The following is a 13,957-nucleotide window of genomic DNA, read 5'->3' on the forward strand; positions in this document are numbered from 1 at the left end:
AACCTTTTTAGTTATGGGTAGGTTGTTAATGATCCGGCTCTAAGAACCGGCTCTTTGAAGTGAATGATGGGAGCCCGCTCCTGATTGCGAGCCAATTTTTGTATTTTTTCCTGTTTAAGCTGCACACGATTGGTCAAGATGTGTGCTGGCGTCTCTGAATCTACACCGAGGGGGAGGGTGCAGGGGAGGGGTTACAGACACACAGCACTTTACATAGTCAGACTGTCATATGGATGCTGCTTATTCTTTTTATTTTGCATTACATGCATTATATTAATTTATATGTTGTTGAGTGATGTTTTGCTGATGTATTGTTTCATGATACAAATTTACAAATAATATACACAATTAGAGATTAGACCTTTTTTTCTGATTGAGATGGGTCTTTGTTTTGATATTTTATACTTTATTTTTGTAGTACTCTGTTCCATGTTGAGTATATAAACAAAGCTATATTAATAATAAACATTTGATACAAAGTATGTTTTTACATTCGTAATTGATTTTACATATAATTTGGTAAAAAAACAAAAAATCTGAGGAGCCACTTGGGAGCTGAAAGAGTCAACTCTTTTTAGTGAGTCAAGCCAATAGACCCCATCACTGTCCCTTTTATATTCATTTGTTTAAAGTGGATTGTTTAAATAAATAAATAATAAATAAATAAATAAATAAATAAATAAATAAATAAATAAATAACAACATAAATATTCTATAAACTTTTCAGCCTTATTTTGCCTGCCCCGATTTTTTGGAATGTGCTGTAAACCAGAACAGTGGAAATATTTTTTTTGTACTTTTGTCTGTTTTTGTAAAGTTTCAAGTGATTTACCAAATCACAGATTATTAATTTTGGTGCAATATACACAAAAAACCCCACATTTTTGGCCATGGGTTTGCAGATGGGCGGCATCTCATGAAATTACCTGTTAATGATTCACTCACACTTAATTTTAAATTTCATTTAAAAACAAAACCTTAAGCAACATTCAGAAAACCCATTTCAAGATCAGTAACCAATACAGAAAAACATATATCTGTCAGTCTGATTTATTTTTTTCCCCTTTCCTCTTTTCCTTTTTTATATGTTCTTTCCCTTCCTTACTTCCATTCTCTTTCTTCATTCCCTACCTCAGTTCTACCCTCCCCTCTATCTTTTCCCATCTACTCCCTTCCTTATATTCCTCTCTCTCTCTCTCTCTCTCTCTCTCTCTCTCTCTCTCTCTCTCTGTGTCTCTCTTTCTCCCCTCCCACTCTTTATTTTCCTCTTTTCCTTCTTGTTCTTTACCCTCCTTCCTCTCTCCTTTTTCCTGCGCTTGTGCTGCGAGTGCTGCTCTCAACGTCTCTGCAGCATCACTCAGAGGAACAGAGGAAAATGGAAAGAGAGGCAGGGAAAGGGAGACAGAGAGAGATACAAGCATGGTGGAAGTGAATTAGAGTCAGAGAGAGGGTGTGTGTGTGTGTGTGTGTGAGAGAGAGAGAGTGAGAGAGAGAGAAAGAGAGAGAGAAAGAGAGAGAGAGAGAGAGAGAGAGAGAGAGAGAGTGCGTGCGAGTGTGTGTGTCACCTCTTGTGCTGCAGCGCTCCGTGGAGTTGTTCTTGTCGTTCTCGGAGCTGAGCCTGCAGGTGCTGGATCTCTCGCTGGAAAGTCGCTGCTTTTCCTGCAAAGTCCTGCTCCTGCTCCTGCAATCGTCGTCCCAGCGCACACACCCCCGCCCTTGCCTGCTTCTTGAACACCTGAGACACACACACACACACACTCTGTGTGAGACTCAAATCAGAGGAGAAGAGCCACGGAATAGAGCCACGGAAAGAACAGAGACACACACATCATACTTCAGACTCAAGCAAGAGGTGAAGAGCTGCGGAGAGGACACACACACACACACACACACACACACACATGCATGTACACACACATGCACAGTGTCAAACTCCAACCAGAGGAGAAGAGCTGTGGAGAGAAAACACACACACACACACACACACACACACACACACACACACACACACACACACATAAAATCACAGTGGCTATGGTACAGCCAGGAGGATACACAGCAGCCAAGTGAACGTCACAGTGGACTATTTCCAAAACACGCTCTGAGAAACTAAAGAGAAAAAACAAACCAGCCTCAGAGGAGCCGGACGAGTGTATAACACACACAAGGTAAGAGATCGACATATCATTACCACTATGTTCTCATGCGAAAGCTTTCCGTTACTGTATAATGCTGCACTGTGTGCGAAATGTATTTTTAGACAGAAATAATTATATTTAAGACATTTTACTCCACTTACAGCTTTACTCCACTTTATTATTATTTTAAAACATTATTTTTGTCTTTGTTATTATTTCCAGAATATTCATCGCAATTGATACAAACTGAATCAGTAATAATTTACTGTAGATAAGTGTTCATTAGACTGCATGAACATTTCGAGACAACTGACATCATCCTACAGAAACCTCAATAATGCAGTATTTCAATGAGTGTGAGTTGTTTTATCGTTTCTGATGGTGAAACTGATTAAAGCAGCTTTTTTGGGGGGACGTGAAGCTTGTCAGGACAAGCTTGTGTTTTATGTAGCTTTGTATATGATAATCTTCAGTAAAGTGTTACTACAGAAGGTTGCACTTCTATAATAAAGACATATTTTCTACAGCTATATACCCTACAGAGCCGTGATACTGTATTCTTGTCAGGACACAGGAGAATAAACAATGAAAGAACAAAGAGTTATTAAGCCATAACAGAGTAGAACGGAAGCCAACAGGTCCATGAATGTGGAGAGGTTAGTAGCTATGAGCCTTTAAATGTGCATGTGCTAGTGTGCGCCCGTGTGTGTCTGTGTATGTTTGTGTTTGTTTCAGCAGCTCTGTGTGTCAAGTGGTTAAATGATTTACCAACCAGGGAATTCTACTATAGATGGAAAGAAGAGAGGAAGAATATAGGAAGAGAGAGGAAAAAAATGAGATCAGTTGCAAACAGAAAAGTAAATACTGGAAAAACAAAAGAGAAAAAAGGAGAATATAGAAAAGAGATAAAAGGAGAAGAGGTAAAAGAGGAAGAGAGAGGAGAGGTAGAAATACAAAAGAAGCAAAGAGAAAAGAGGAGAGAAATATAAGTAGATTCTAAGAGAGAAGGAGAGAAAAGGATAGAAGAGAGAAGAAGGAAATGAAAGAGAAAATGGGGAGGAGGATGTGGGAGGAAAGAAATGAAATAAAAAGAGTAAAGAATAGGACAGTAGACTACTGACAGCGAACAAATGAAAATGGATTGAGCACCTGTAGGCACACACACACACACACACACACACACACACACACACACACAGCTGTGTCTCCCACAAACTCAAACACACACAGGACAGTAACTGCAGCAGATGGTGAACTATCTGTTGCATGCATGTAACTCTGTGAAACCAGAGAAGAACACACACACACACACACACACACAAAGAGAGAGAGAGAGAGAGAGAGAGAGAGAGAGAGAGAGAGATCCATGCACAGGGTGTAAGCTGCCCGTAGTGTTAATGTTCTCGTGTCCCCTATGTGCCTCAGCAACAGCTCTGAGAAAAACTACTGCAGCACACTCAGTCAACTGATATAGATGAGAGAGAGAGAGAGAGAGAGAGAGAGAGAGGGGGGGGGGGGTCAAAGAAAAGACAAGACAGGGAAAAGGAGAAAAGAAAGAATGGAAACAAAAGAAATTAAAAAGAAAAATGGAAAGAGAGAGAGAGAGAGAGAGAGAGAGACATTACTGATGCTAAACCAAATTAGCCTCCCCTATGGATATCAAAGCCTGTAGGGAGCAAAGCATGCTGGGAAGTATGCCAGGAAGAATGCTGAAAGTTTCAAAAGCCTACTCACACTTTGTGTCACGCATCTCACACCCCCCCTCCCCTATACACACACACACACACACACACACATACCTACCCCCACTGCAGATTGATTGGCTGATTGGCAGTGATAGTTTGTACCACAGATAACTGCCTCTGTTTGAGGGGTCTCAGGAGAATGAGCTCAAGAGAGGCGTAAAGTGTGTGTGTGTATATGCTTGTGTGTCTGTGGGTTTCTAGAGTGTGGCTATCTGTCAATATGTCCAACCGCTCCCCTCACACACCAATCAATAACGCTCTCATACTCAACAAACCATGCTCAATAGCACTGCCACTGTGGGTGTGTGTGTGGCCACAAAACCGCTCTAAAATGACCCTCTCTGCAAATGAGTAATAATGAGCCCTCAAACAGTGAGGATTCAGCATTGCATACTCTCTCTCTCTCTCTCTCTCTCTCTCTCTCTCTCTCTCTCTCTCTCTCTCTCTCTCTCTCTCTCTCTCTCTTCTCTCTCTCTCTCTCTCTCTCTCTCTCTCTCTCTCTCTCATATTGCAGTATAGTGCAGTCCTACAGTGTTATGTTAAAAAGCATATTCAGAAAAGGCCCATTTGGAGTAACTCCTCTTTAAGAAGACAACTGGAGCAGCTATTCACACACATACACACACATACACACATACACACACATACACACACACACACACACACATTTCAGAATACTGAAGAAATTAAGTAAGGAGAAAAGAAAGAGATGAAAAAAGAGAGAAGGAAAGAGAGTAAAGAAGAAAAATATATGAGATGATAAGAAAGGATGGGATTAAAGAGGAGTAGACCATAAAGGATATAATCGATGAAAAGAGAAGTAAAAACGAATAGAGAAGAAAGGGGATGAAGAATATGCAAAGCAAAAGAGAAGGCAGAAACAGAAGGAACAGAAGTTGTAGATCATATTTATGCATATGCATTTGTTCCAGATATAACAGCTTTTACTTTTAGAGCTAAAGCCTATTGACAAAGGAAAGTGTATGTTTTCAGATGAACATCTGATCTTAGACAGTGAGCTCTCAGAAGTGGAGACACGTGGCTCTATCAGACAGTGTCTAGTGGTGTTTTGAGGTTTGTTTAATCTGTCTGCATGTGTAAGTGTGAAGGACTCGCACCTCCTCCAGGGTGTGTTCCTGCCTTGCTCAATGATTCTGGGTAGGTTCCGGACCCACCGCAACCCTGAACTGGATAAGCGGTTACAGATAATGAATGAATGAATGAATGTGTAAGTGTTTAATACCAACCTGGTGATGCAAGCTAAAGTCATAGGAACAACCTGTGTCTTTTTCAGTATTGCTGCCATAGATGTGTATTAGCTGTGTGTGTGTGTGTGTGTGTGTGTGTGTGTGTGTCTAATACATTCACACATCAATGTGTAATTTATTCCCTCTGTTCAGTGAACTGTGAGTGACCTCATGCTTCAGAAACAGCTCAAAGACTGCTGTGTAAAGCATGAGTACAACCCACTTACCTAAACCCCGACCCCAATACACACACTAAGGCAAATTTACCCTAGAGCTTATGCTTAAACACCTGAAAAAAATAATGTTTAAAAACATTATTAGAAATGTATCTTTCTGGCCCTCCCTCTTCACCATCACTCAGCACAATGCAAGTTGGTGTTTAATAGCTGACATAGTAACTAACTTCCAGTTAGTTTTCTCCTCCAAGCACATGGAGTTGGAAAACTGCTCCTCCAAGCAGTTGGAAAATATCCATTTGCTTAGGGAGAGAACTAGGAAAAGCAAGAAAAACAAACTTCTTGGGTGTAATTGGGAGTTATTCATGTGGCGCTACAATGAATATCCTTTTTATTAGAAGTCCTTGAAAGCAATTTAGACTTGAAGGTAATGTAGTGTGGTTGGAAAAATGGCATCTCTTATATTCATGTGATTTTTCACATGACCCTGTCGAATAAAGACACAAGGATTGCTCAGGGCCAGAAAATGTAAACCGTTAAGTTTAAGAAGACAAAGAAATGCTACTTTATCAAACTGAGTCTCTGGATGTAACCCACCCATGGGACACACTCTCTATCTGTCTCTCACTCACCTGTTACAGTACTACTGCCAGCCAAATCACAGAAACAATAGAACAACAATCACAGAACAACACATATCTATCCATATCTTGTTCTCTGCAGCAACAAATGCAAATAAAATATAAAATGATTGAAAGTTTATTTAAAAATCTGGCAACTTAGGAACTTAGGTTGTTGAAACCTAAAGTCATTCAAATCCAGTTTCAGCTGCATATGCAGGTTTAGTGGTATATACAGGGGTTAGACAATGAAACCCCGGCCACTATCCTGCAAGAAGAATGGTTTAAAATCCCTCTGACCACTGTGCAGGACTTTTATATGTCATTCCCAAGATGAACTGACGCTGTATTGGCCTCAAAAGGAGGCCCTACACCATACTAATAAATTATTGTGGTCCAAACCCAGGTGTTTCAGTTTCATTGTCCAACCCCTGTATATATATATAATTCGATTTTTTAATTATTTTTAAGTTGATTATGTTTCACAGGTGCTGCCTCATTAGCAATGACCCGCAAACCCACAAACCTATGCCTTACTATTGCAAGGTCAGATTACACAGGGATGCGGCAGAACTGATGTGATCTGCAGCACCACAGCATGCAGGCTGCTAAAGGATTTCTCAGCAGTGGTAGGCTTATTTACTTATACTTTGAAGAATGCTACTAAGGCAGGCAAAACGTTTTTGGCTAAAGCCTCTTACTGGTACAGTGTGGATTTCCTGCAGAACTATGGGTAACTGATCCTCTTAGAATTTATTTTCTTTAGTCTTTGCGAACTCCCAAATATGTTTATTATTACATATTGCTCCTTATGTGTTTTACCTCCTCCTGGAGTTCTCTGGAGTTACTGATCTCCATCCAAAATATTGGGAAGAACTTTTGAGTGTGTGTGATTCAGAATACCAGCACACAACCCGATCCTCACAGAACTTGTTTTTTTCTAATAATAACAAGTATTTTGTGGACAGAATTTATGTCAAATCATCAGTGAGGAAACTGTCTTTATCATGATGATGTTATTGTGTTAAATCAATCTATCACAGTCCCACCCTTTTGTATTTTGTCTGCAATGGCAGATGTTCACAATTGTTTGCTACCTATATGTTGTCCTGTTGTTACTACTGACTATAGTATTCTGCAGGTGTATTATGCAGGCATTGTAAAATCTCTGGGCTGCTTTTCAGCCTTTGGACATAGAACTGTTTATAAGCTGCATGGGCTTAACGTCTCATCGGTTCCTCTTTTTGACAGCTGAACTGTGATTTGCTGGGGTGTTATATCTCATATGAAATAGAGATAAACACATGCAAATGCAACTTTTTCATCTTAAATATCTCCCACAATATGTAATCTCTTAGTCAGAGGTGCCAGAGGTGAAAAGTTAGGATAATTCTAAGGGTCTATGACTGACAGTGGCACTAAAAACAGTTTGTGCTGGGGCCCAGAACCTAGTGATCTGCCCCAGCAAGTGTCGCACATCCCCTCCCCATCCACACTGACAACACGCCACATACTTACAGTACTATACAGTACTTGATGCATATAAAGCATGTGCTATATCTAAAAACGCTGTCCAGAGTGGCACTTAAGTTTCATCTTACACTGTCAGAATGTACACAGGTGGCAGGCACTTGGCTAATCCCACCATACATCTCTTAAGCAGAGATTAACTGAATTAACATCTCTTCTCTTCCCTGAGAGGGCCAGCCTTCTGCCATCAGGGAAAGACTCCACTGAGAGTCGGTTTGCCCTGTTCAAAGCTCACTGATAACCAGGAGAATTTTTATTGCTTCTACTGACTTGATTCCACCTGTGAAGCCAAACTGGACTGAACCTACTGCAGTCCAAATTAATGAACTACAGGGATGTGTCTGTCAAAACAGAAACAACACCAGCTGAAGAGTGTGGATTAAGTGAAGGAGGAGAGTGAACAGTGTGCTGTCCACAGAACCCCACAAGGTGTATACAATGACTAAACCTTACACTAATATATATATTCATTCTTTTTAATGAGAGGAGCAGCATGCAGAAGCAGAGCCTTAAACTTCTCCACTGACCAATGAGAATAACTTTGGAACAGCTCTTTATACAGCTTTAGATCCTGAATGAAGTGCTGAACGTTCTGTGTTGTTCTGTACCATTGGGTGAAACCAGTGTTTGTGTGTCATTTAGTTGCAGTGTTTAAAAAGCAATCAAAGAAATCATCATTGCACCTACTCCAGGAATCAATTTCTTATTCCTTATCCCACATCAGACTTGGTGTGAACCACTACTTTAAAAATCGCATGTGTGAGTAGGCCTGAACTTTGTATTGGTTTGCACAGGTAGCAGAATCTCATGGTCCTGGGTTCAATCCTCACCACATTGCTATCGACCTATAGACAAGGTCTTTATAGCTTATATAAAGCTCTTTCACTCAATGGCTAGCTTGGCAATGCCTACAGGCTCACACAATAATGATTAGGGGTAGTCACCATTCATAACCCAGAACAGCTGGTAGGGGGCTTCTTTCATGTTAATTTATGTTATGTCCATGGCATTATGAAATGCTTGCTGTATGTCAGACAATTATGGGTGCATCACTGTCCCCTAATTTTGGGCTTTGCTTGTAGGGCACGTGGGATTGGTTTAGAAATTCTGAGTTTGTTCTTAACCGCGTTTAGCCCAAATCTTTCTTATTGTTGTACAAAAGCATTCTCAAGTCTGAGTCAGTGTCTAAGACTTTCAGAGTTTATCGCCATGGTCCTGCACAGGCCTTTTCTTAGCACTATTTACTTAGATTCGTTCCACAGGAACAGATAAATTCATAGGAGTCTATATGTAAAAATTAGCTTTTGTAAGAGTCTATGCATACACTTATAATAAAGCAAAAATATATATTTTTAATATAAACATTATGAATATTTTATGTTGCAGCATTCCTGTTTGCTACTCTGCACTCAGAGATTTAACTCCAATTGACATGTTTCACATTGTGTTTTAATTGCTGTGTTAATGATTTAATTAACAGGTCAAAAATAAATGAGATTATTAGCTCCTGTAATAAATTAATTAATGAAGTGGACATTCAGTGGACATTCATAAATACATTCATAGCAAGCTATGTGAGCCTACACTTACCTTGCCAATTAAAGCATTAGTGTAATTAAAACAGGGCATAATAAACTGACAATCTTTATAATGCATTTTATTGCTGTGGCAACTATATTGGAACCCAGTAGGTCTGTATTAAAGAGCAAAGGCTTGTGAAATTGCGACACTGTCTGTAATTCTGGAGGATTAACTGTTAGTAGGATTTAGTAGTGTCGCAGTCACACAGCTCCAGGGACCTGGAGATTGTAGGTTCGATTCCCGCTCCGGGTGACTGTCTGTGAGGAGTTGGTGTGTTCTCCCCGTGTCCGTGTGGGTTTCCTCCGGGTGCTTCAGTTTCCTTCCACAGTCCAAAGCATAAACGTTGGTGGGTGGATTGGCGACTCAAAAGTGTCGGTAGGTGTGAGTGAATGTGTGTCTGCGTGGCCCTGTGAAGGACTGGCGCCCCCTCCAGGGTGTATTCCCGCCTTGAGCCCAATGATTCCAGGTAGACCCACCACGACCCTGAATTGGATAAGCGGTTACAGATAATGAATGAATGTTCCTTATTTAGAATTTTAAATATTTCTCAAGTATGGCTGAAAAACACTACACTTCCTTTTTTATGGCTATAGATTACATTACATTGCTATGTTTTGCTTTTACAATACACATTCCAATGTACTGACAGTGTATTAGAGGAATTTGACGTGAATAGCAGATATAATCTGATGTGAATACATTTCATTGGTTTGGCCAACCAAACACCTGGCGAACATATGGTTAGAGGCTCAATTTACATATGTATGCATTTTGGAACACTGAAATATCTGGGGATTTGTATTCTCAAACTTGTTAAAAGAATATATATTTTACACTGATGTGCCAACTAGGCCCTGAGACTTTTTCTATTGCTTTAATGGCACAAGGGAAAACTAACCAATAATGCTATCAAACCCATGGTATTGATTTGCTAAGCTGGCCCTTTAAACCAGTCAGGTCCCATGAGGCCTTGCAGTGGAAAACAACCTAATGATGTCTAACTCTTTCTAGTCCAACTCTAGATTCATAAATTGTTTTTGTTACTTAAACAAAAGGGCAAAATGTATTGTTTTTTTAAACACTTGCATTTGTCCTCATGGTGAGGAAATATGGCAGATGGAAAGAAGGCGGCATTAAAAATCTGTCCTTTCAGCAATGGAATTTAAAAAAAAACACAATTTTGCTAGTTTTGCTAGTCTTCTGTGTTTACAGGTCATCTACAAACTCAGGTGGAGATATTCTATTTGTCATATATGAAGTACAGTTACAAATATCTATTACAGAGACTGATAAACATAGCCATTTATAATTTTTGTCATATAATTTTGCCCATGAAGGGCATATTTTTTAATGAGATCTCCTTTTGCCATATGAGATTACACTGTTAATCAGTACTGCCGTCAATATGAATCCATGCACCATTAGTTTTCCAAATACTCAATATGCAAACTTTTAAGAAGGAAACTGCATGTTATTAATTATAACTTCTAGCCTTTTCATAACATGATGCAGATAGCACCAAAAAGCATGTCTTCACTGGAATATGCTAATGATTTATAAAAGCAATGAGGCCCTTCTGTTGTTTTATTAATTATGCTAAATATAAGAGCAAATTGTAGTTTGGTAAAGTGCTGTATGAAAATCCCAAAGAGGATTTGTCAAGCTTTGGAAACCATTCATCAGTCTGGGAACAGTTCCGTCTGTTGATAAATTTTGCCTGAGTCTACGTTGGCAAGGGCACACATTTTTGATGATGAATTACTGTACTCGTGCCAGTGTACTACTATTTGTGGCAAAAGGCATTCACACTAGCGATTCAAGAGGAGAGGGAAATGTAAAGCTAGTTTGCAGATTTCAAAAGGGCTTGGCAGTCACCTTAGACTAGTAATATAGAGTAGTTTGACATTCATATTCCCCATTTATTACATTTTAGTAGGTCACTATGTAGTTGCAAACATGTTAGCCTTGAACTGAGAGAGCTAAAGATTTAAAAAATCCAGGTCCAGGTTTACGTGTAGTGCATAAAAACAGATAATCAGAGGGACCTGACTGGCTAAGTGCTTTTCAAACACATTGGTTTAATCTCCCTAGCTGTTGGGCGTGAAAGTTGCAGCATATTCATTCATTCATTCATTATCTGTAACCGCTTATCCAATTTAGGGTCGCGGGGGGTCCAGAGCCTACCTGGAATCATTGGGCGCAAGGCGGGAATACACCCTGGAGGGGACGCCAGTCCTTCAGTTGCAGCATATAATTAACATTATTTTCAAGCTTTTTTAATAATTCACTTATCCCTCAGTCTCTGTTGGGGCTACAGTCGTGCTAGAAGAGACCATTTCCATCAGTAATAAAAAGTCTGACTGAATCAGACTGAATAAAAATAAACACATATATAAATTATGTCTTTCACACTGTGTCTAAAACTGATAGATTGTGATGCTGCATCATTTCTTCATTTAGAACATTTCCTGCCATCAGAGTTCCGTTGTCATAATTGCTGACCTAACAAATGAGCAGCAAGACTGGAGCAGAACAACTCATCCTGTCCATAGCAGAATCAGGCTTATAAAAAACGTAACAAGCTGACTGTAAATCTGCAGAAGGTAAAGAATATATATATATATACAGCATGCAGAAGCCTTAAACTCCTCCACTGACCAATGAGAATAACTTTGGAACAACTCTTTATACAGCTTTAGATCCTGAATGAAGTGCTAAACTTTCTGTGTTGTTCTGTACCATTGGGTGAAACCAGTGTTTGTGTGTCATTTAGTTGCAGTGTTTAAAAAGCAGTGAAAGAAATCATCATTGCTCCTACTCCAGGAATCAGTTTCTTCTTCCTCGCCCCACATCAGACTTGGTGTGAACCACTACTTTAAAAATGTGTGAGTAGGCCTGAACTTTGTATTGGTTTGCAGTAGGCTGGCACAGTGGTGCTACAGGTAGCAGAATCTCATGGTCCTGGGTTCAATCCTCACCTCATGGCACATATTGTAAGGAGTGGATTCTGGATTCCTTCCACATAATCTAAAAACACATGTAGGTCGGTGGACTGGCTGTGCTAAACTGTCCTCAAGTTTGAGTGTGCAAGTGACTGAATGAGTGTGTAATACCCTGTGATGTACTGTTCCCTTGTGTAGGGTCCCCATAGGTTTCAGATCCACCACAACCCTGATCAGAATGAAATGGTTACTGAAGATGTATGAATCAACACATAATTTACAGTAGTAGAAAGAGGTCAGGTGGATTTAAACAAGGCCTAAAACGGCCCATAGAGCATAACAGAGCCAGCAGAATGTCAATTTATAAGTCAAATATTTAATAATATATTATAGTGAAGTCCCACCTGGCCTTATAATTCTTTTCAAATTTTTTTGTAGACATGTGCCTTCATCTTTGTAAAGTATGATTTACATACTACAAGCTACGAACTGTAATATAAACAGACAATACAAACTACAAACTGACAGTCTAACCATGTCCTGCATTCACCTTCCAAGTTACCTGAGGGACAGCTGCCCTTCTGTTGTCTTTACATGTCACACTAATGCCTGCGCATCACAGTAATTGAATATGTGCTGTCCACCACAATTTACTGACGTCTTTCATATAGATCTTATCGGCAGATATTATTTTAGTCACTGCTTCTGAAACTCTGAGCAGCTGAGCAGTTTCTGTGAATGAAGCTTCTGACATCCGTGCTGCAATAATTGTCCTTTATTATTTTTCATTTTACCATGTTGAATTAAAATTAAAGTAAACTAGGTCTAAATAGCATTTTGTAAACACACCAAAAAGCAGAGTGTGGTAATTGCTTCATTTTATGGAGAAGGTTCTTATTTGTAAGCCTTCTGATTCATTACATCACCAGTTTATTCCTGTTTCTTCTTACATTTTTTACCAACAAAAAATTAAGAAGCAGCTTTAATATAACCTGGGGTTATTTTTATTGCTTGTATTACAGTAGGTAAAAGGCTCAGGAATTTTTCCTGAAATGGGAGCAGGCATTCCAGAAATTGACTGAAATGGTCTATTCGAACAGGATTAAAACGACTGAGATACTCTGGTAATAATTACTTTTAATAATAATTCCATGCCCACAGGTAAAACTAATCCTGTCCGAATAGGGCATTAAGCACAGCTCCAGACTTTAGCAACATAAACTTCTGCACAAGTCTTATGAACCAGAAAATTGAGCCTGAAAACTGGATGCACATGTCATTAACACCAAAACCATTTTCTAAATCTACCAGTTCTTTTGTTTTTTCAGAACATTCTGAGCTCCTATCGGACCCCTGGCAATAAATTGCCTTGGGGAGTTTTTTTTAACCATTTCAAATTCAAATTTCAAACAGTTCTTTTTCCATGGCTTATGGTTACAGTTTGTGATGTAGTTAAGTGAGTACTTAACTGCTCAAGTACTTAAGTGAGTTACTGAGTGTGTTTCTGTTGTGTAAGTGGGAGCATGATCTCATACTTAAATTGATCTCCCTCATTCAATGGCGGATATCCTTGTGTGTGTAGAATATTATTTAAAAGAGCTGTAATTTTCTTTGTCTAACTCTATGCCAATTGGTTTTCCAAAATCTGAATATTACCTAAGATCATCAGGTGCAATAAAGTTCTGCACTGATTCAATCTCTAGAGATTACTGTCTCGGTGTTGAAGACATGTTTCCTGCCAGGCAATATCGAGCCCATTCTAGCCCTATCAGTTACACTTAATATGATCATTTTTGCAGCAATAATGTGATATTGCTTGTGTGTGCCCTAAATATCAAATGTTTATCTCATTTAGTCAGCCACTAGTGCTACTCATTGGGCACTAGCGCTTCTGTAATGGCTTTGGTAGCGACACTTGGTAGGAAACAAATAGGCTCTGCATTTACAGAGCTCACAAACCCTGAATTCTGTAGCTCCT

At 39.4% G+C, this 13,957-nt stretch overlaps 2 protein-coding genes across 3 annotated transcripts in view; one reads left to right on the forward strand and one right to left on the reverse strand.

Moving 5' to 3' along the window:
- The window catches only part of LOC136678445 (centrosomal protein of 89 kDa-like), a 133,910-nt gene that overhangs the window by 24,447 nt on the left and 95,506 nt on the right, over window positions 1–13,957 (reverse strand). The window contains exon 19 of the mRNA XM_066656496.1: window positions 1,566–1,735. Coding sequence (XP_066512593.1) covers window positions 1,566–1,735 — 170 coding nt within the window. The remainder of the gene's footprint in view (window positions 1–1,565; window positions 1,736–13,957) is intronic.
- LOC136679716 (E3 ubiquitin-protein ligase RNF182-like) overlaps window positions 1,921–13,957 on the forward strand; it is a 28,231-nt gene continuing 16,194 nt past the window's right edge. The window contains exons 1-2 of one of the 2 annotated variants that reach the window (XM_066658381.1): window positions 11,558–11,640; window positions 11,811–11,922. In XM_066658381.1, coding sequence (XP_066514478.1) covers window positions 11,919–11,922 — 4 coding nt within the window. In that variant the 5' untranslated portion in view covers window positions 11,558–11,640; window positions 11,811–11,918. Of the gene's footprint in view, window positions 2,169–11,557; window positions 11,641–11,810; window positions 11,923–13,957 lie in introns of those variants that run through there. The other variant, XM_066658383.1, reaches the window with a different exon arrangement.

This window comes from Hoplias malabaricus, chromosome Y (genome assembly GCF_029633855.1).
Source record: "Hoplias malabaricus isolate fHopMal1 chromosome Y, fHopMal1.hap1, whole genome shotgun sequence".
Classification (NCBI taxonomy): Eukaryota; Metazoa; Chordata; class Actinopteri; order Characiformes; family Erythrinidae; genus Hoplias; species Hoplias malabaricus.